General features: G+C 34.3%; 1 protein-coding gene across 2 annotated transcripts in view; it reads left to right on the top strand.

The window, feature by feature from the left end:
* Positions 1-1,099: 1,099 nt before the first annotated feature.
* Positions 1,100-5,519, top strand: part of LOC106053628 (uncharacterized) — an 81,619-nt gene continuing 77,199 nt past the window's right edge. Inside the window, exon 1 of one of the 2 annotated variants that reach the window (XM_056038107.1) lies at positions 1,100-1,314. Coding sequence is in view for 1 of the 2 variants with exons in the window: in XM_056038105.1 (XP_055894080.1) it covers position 3,545 (1 nt within the window). In the remaining variant the exon portion in view is untranslated. Of the gene's footprint in view, positions 1,315-3,390; positions 3,546-5,519 lie in introns of those variants that run through there. The other variant, XM_056038105.1, reaches the window with a different exon arrangement.

Here is a 5,519-nt window from a genome sequence, read left to right as displayed (position 1 = left end):
TTGTTTCAGGTCAATTTCATTTCGTTTTTGTACCTTTTCGGTCATGTGGCCCAAGTGTCGGAAATTAAAATGGCCCGCACGTCGAATTAGGTTAGGCATCACTGTTTCAAACTATCGGATCCTTTGGATCCTTTACCCCTCTCATCAAGTCTACGGATTCCATTTTCAAAAATCAGAGAAGGGTCAAAAGACCCCTCTCATCAAGTCTACGGATTCCATTTTCAAAAATCAGAGAAGGGTCAAAAGACCCCTCTCATCAAGGCTACGGATTCCATTTTCAAAAATCAGAGAAGGGTCAAAAGACCCCTCTCATCAAGGCTACGGATTCCATTTTCAAAAATCAGAGAAGGGTCAAAAGACCCCTCTCATCAAGGCTACGGATTCCATTTTCAAAAATCAGAGAAGGGTCAAAAGACCCCTCTCATCAAGGCTACGGATTCCATTTTCAAAAATCAGAGAAGGGTCAAAAGACCCCTCTCATCAAGGCTACGGATTCCATTTTCAAAAAAATCAGAAAAGGGTCAAAAGACCCCTCTCATCAAGGCTACGGATTCCATTTTCAAAAAAATCAGAAAAGGGTCAAAAGACCCCTCTCATCAAGGCTACGGATTCCATTTTCAAAAATCAGAGAAGGGTCAAAAGACCCCTCTCATCAAGGCTACGGATTCCATTTTCAAAAAAATCAGAAAAGGGTCAAAAGACCAAAAGTTTTTGTCTTACAAGTCTCGGACGTTCCATCTGATAGAAAGATTACGACCTCTTAGCTCAGACTTCCTGCAGGACGTTAGTCATCTGGCGAACTCTAAGACTCACGTGACAAAACTACGAAGCGCATACCTGCCGGCCAGACAGCCTATCAAGGACAAGAAAGAGTCGAGGCGGGAGACTGTCGTCAAAAAAAAAAAAAAGTTGAACTTAATATTCTAATGTATTCGTTCTTTGTGTGTGTCAGAGACAAAGTGTGCCTGTTTGGATTAGCTTTGTGTGTGTACGCGAGAATGTGTGTTTGTGTGCGTACGCGTGCTTGGGCATGTTGAAATACATGACTTCATGTTACAAGTGACACTTTGCCCTTTATTTAATTGTGCGTATTACATTGTACATTGTAATTAGCTTGATGTATCCTGAGCACAACTGGAATAACCTTTGCAGTTCTCAAACGATTCTGAATGAGACCAAAACTCTGAATGTTAGATCCTGATACGGTCAAATAGAAGTTCTTTTTTTTAAAGGGCAATAAACCAAAGCAGAAACCTAGAGGCATAGGATGAAAACATTCAGGATCAAAACATCGGACTTCTGCAAGTAGCTGAGGTATAGTTTTCTCCCTTTGTTATGCTCGCCCCTTTTCTGTTTTGTACCACTCATTCCATTGATTATCATTAATAGACAGGCAGACAGACAGACAGACAGAATGACAGTATATATATATATATATATATATATATATATATATATATATATATATATATAGATAGATAGATAGATAGATAAATAGATAGATAGATAGATAGATAGATGTAAAAAATGTTTTACATGTTTAGGATGTGCCTTCAGAGTTGAAGATAATTTACTTCCTAGTCCAAACCTCCCGCAGGACGACGGGGGATGGGAGCGGGCAGGGTTTGAACCCGAGACCATCGATAAATCCGAACGACAGTCAAGCGCACAAACCGCACGACCAGGCAGCCATCTAAGATAGATAGATAGATGGATAGATAGATAGATAGATAGATAGATAGATAGATAGATAGATAGATAGATAGATATAGATATAGATAGATAGATAGATAGATAGATAGATAGATAGATAGATAGATAGATAGATAGATGGATGGATGGATGGATGGATGGATGGATAGATTACAGGCTTGGTAAATCATAGCCGCTCATTTTATGTGTGATATACATGTGTGGTATTTTTGCGTGTGGAATTGTTGTGCGATCTATGCGTTCGTGTGTGGCATGATCCAACTTAGCTCGCACTGCTCTTACCTATATACAGTATCCTCGCTTGTGTACAGGATTCATGTTTCTAGTTTGAATCTCAATAGTATTAAATGACAGACTTGAGCCTATTGAATGTCGCTGAGAAATATCTTTTTTAAACATCATATTGGGCTCAAATCCTTATGTAGAGTAGTATTTTTTTTAAATTGGAGTTTAGGCCCGAGCTTAGTTGTGTTTGCTGTGTCGATAAGCTCTATATATTTTCACTTTTAAGAACTATAAAATCACATTACTCAGACCTTTCGTTTGCAGCACAAAGTAATGCAACAAGGATCTGTCAATAGACAATATTTGTTTTATCTATTTGTTTCATAATCTCTCCCAGTCTACCTTTTAAAAAGTTTTCATTTGATTACCTTATATCGCCCACACATGTCTCTATTTCGCTTTCAATTCCTTTTATATGTTAATGTATTTTATTGAATAAAGAATGTGAGTCGGATCGTAATAGTTGAAAAACCCAAATTTATGGTGAAAACAAACCCATGTTGTAGCATGACCAGGTCGCAGTCTACGTCTGGCGTCTCTGTGAGTTTTGTGTTAAGTCTATCTTAAACAATTTCACCAAATATTTGTTTGGGATTAAAGTCTTCTGTTGTCAAATTTAGGATTTAAATTGTACATGTGTGTAGGGGCGACTTCTTGAAAGAGACAACAAAACCGTTGATTTAAACAAGGAAAATATATAGTACTTGAAAAAAGAGAAAGCTTATCTAAGAGAAAGAACTCCATACTTAGAAACAAAATAATTATTTATTAAAACTATTGCTTAATTTTTAATTGATTTATGTTTTGTTAGTTGTAATAAATGTTTAAAGTTAAAACTTGATATGGGAATGGGTGTGAGAGAAATGACGTTTTCGATTATCTAGGGGACCAAACCCTACATGTTTAGCCATGTATTTAAATACTGAAGGATTGATTGCCTTTTTTGTATCAAAGAAAACAATTTATTACCAATAATTAATTGATTAATTTTTTTTCCATGCATTGTCTACGCCAATAAATAATTGTGCAAAGTTTGAGCTTGATCCAAAAATGAGTTTGGGAAAAAAACATGCTTAACTTTTTTTTTTACCAGACAGACAGACAGACAGAGTTGATATAAACTTAAAAAAAAAATAAGGACAAAAGAAAAAAAAAAAGAAGCAACAGACAAGACAGCGCTCTGTTAATGACAGATCTAGATGACATAATTATGTTCAGGAAAGAGAAAGGGACACACACCGTCACATCTACGCCCACACACACACACACACATACTGACACGCGAATATAATCTCCATACCAAAATAAAAAAAAGGGAAGGGGGCGGAGTCGAAAATCTGGGTCACTGTCAGCAAGATTTTAAATCTTATAGGATTGCGGTCTTTTTTTTTTCTCTTAATTTTGACCTTCTCAAGAATTACACTCCCTTTTGCCTGATCTCTCCAGTGTGTAAATATTTGAAATGGCGTTACGCGGTCACTTGATCTGGGTTTAATTCATCTGGCAGGGACTGCATATTGTTTGATTTCACGTGACGTCTCCACAAAGTAAGCATTTTCGTAATGTTGCAGTTGCGTGTTATAATATACATTTGGTGATGGGCAGGGGTTCAAAGCCCCTCACAATATATTGGGGGGGGGGGTAATATTTTTTTTTTTCGAATTAATTAAATCTCATTAACTCTTTCTCTCGCAACTGACGACACCAACGTTGATTTGACTCCCATTAAACTAAATTGGTTTTTGGATTTATAAACTTTAATTTGTGTTGTGTAAAAAGAGCATGCTTTCTCCTGTAATTCAATACCAAACATAACATTTTCTGATAACAAACAAACAAAAAAGTTATTGAAGCGTGATCGTAACAGGAAAGTGAAATACAAATGAGCAAAACGAATAATACTATCGGAATGATAGAAAATAATTACGGAGAGAAAGAGTTAATCAATCTGTTCTCAATGACCTACTTGTTGCAGGGAAGAGTTAAATCTCTTGAGAAGTTGAAATGTTTAGAAAATTAACTTTTTAGAAAAAGAAGAGATGTGTTGATGTCGTGGTGCTGATGAGATATAGCCCCGGGCCAACTTATCCGATTTGCCATGCAAGTGTATTTATATAGAAGTGAAGCTAGGTGCTGAGACAAATGATGATATGTATGATAATATGTATGTATCATCAAATGTATTTATATAGGAGTGAAGCTAGGTGCTGAAACAAATGATGATATGTATGATAATATGTATGTATCATCAAGTGTATTTATATAGAATTGAAGCTAGGTGCTGAAACAAATGATGATATGTATGATAATATGTTTGTATCATCAAGTGTATTTATATAGAAGTGAATTTAGGTGCTGAAACAAATGATATGTATGATAATATGTATGTATCATCAAGTGTATTTATATAGAAGTGAAGTTAGGTGCTGAAACAAATGATATGTATGATAATATGTATGTATCATCAAGTGTATTTATATAGAAGTGAAGTTAGGTGCTGAAAAAAATGATGATATGTATGATATACGTATGTATCATCAAGTGTATTTATATAGAAGTGAAGCTAGGTGCTGAGACAAATGATGATATGTATGATAATATGTATGTATCATCAAATGTATTTATATAGGAGTGAAGCTAGGTGCTGAAACAAATGATGATATGTATGATAATATGTATGTATCATCAAGTGTATTTATACAGAATTGAAGCTAGGTGCTGAAACAAATGATGATATGTATGATAATATGTTTGTATCATCAAGTGTATTTATATAGAAGTGAATTTAGGTGCTGAAACAAATGATATGTATGATAATATGTATGTATCATCAAGTGTATTTATATAGAAGTGAAGTTAGGTGCTGAAACAAATGATATGTATGATAATATGTATGTATCATCAAGTGTATTTATATAGAAGTGAAGTTAGGTGCTGAAAAAAATGATGATATGTATGATATACGTATGTATCATCAAGTGTATTTATATAGAAGTGAAGCTAGGTGCTGAAACAAATGATGATATGTATGATAATATGTATGTATCATCAAGTGTCTTTATAGCAAATACAAATTTGAACAACATAAAAAGTTTATAAATCTCTTATATGAACAAAATAAACTTTTTTTAAAAATAAGCTTTTGTGAACTCTTTTCGTCTGTCGATCTGTCTGTCTGGGTGGATTCTTTTAGATTTGTTTCTTCCACTTACCATGCTCGAATCAAGTTGAAACTTTACACGGTTATTCATTTTCGAAGATAACACATGATACAATAAAAAAAATCCAAGTGGTTAATAAATTAGTGGTAATTAATTATTTAATTTTCTCCCATATAGAAAAATGGGAGATAAACCTTGCAATATTGAGATATATGTCAGCGATTGAACCTTTGTTTTCCCTTAATTCAATAAAAGCTTTGTTTTTAACAAGATATATTTTTTTTTTACAATGACTCTATTCAAGTCAGAACTTTATGTAGAAACTTGCACGCTAATCTCAAAAACTGGCTCTTACAATTT

Source organism: Biomphalaria glabrata, chromosome 8 (genome assembly GCF_947242115.1).
Source record: "Biomphalaria glabrata chromosome 8, xgBioGlab47.1, whole genome shotgun sequence".
Classification (NCBI taxonomy): Eukaryota; Metazoa; Mollusca; class Gastropoda; family Planorbidae; genus Biomphalaria; species Biomphalaria glabrata.
Note: the sequence above shows the minus strand (reverse complement) of the source record. Positions and strands in the feature narration are given on the sequence as shown.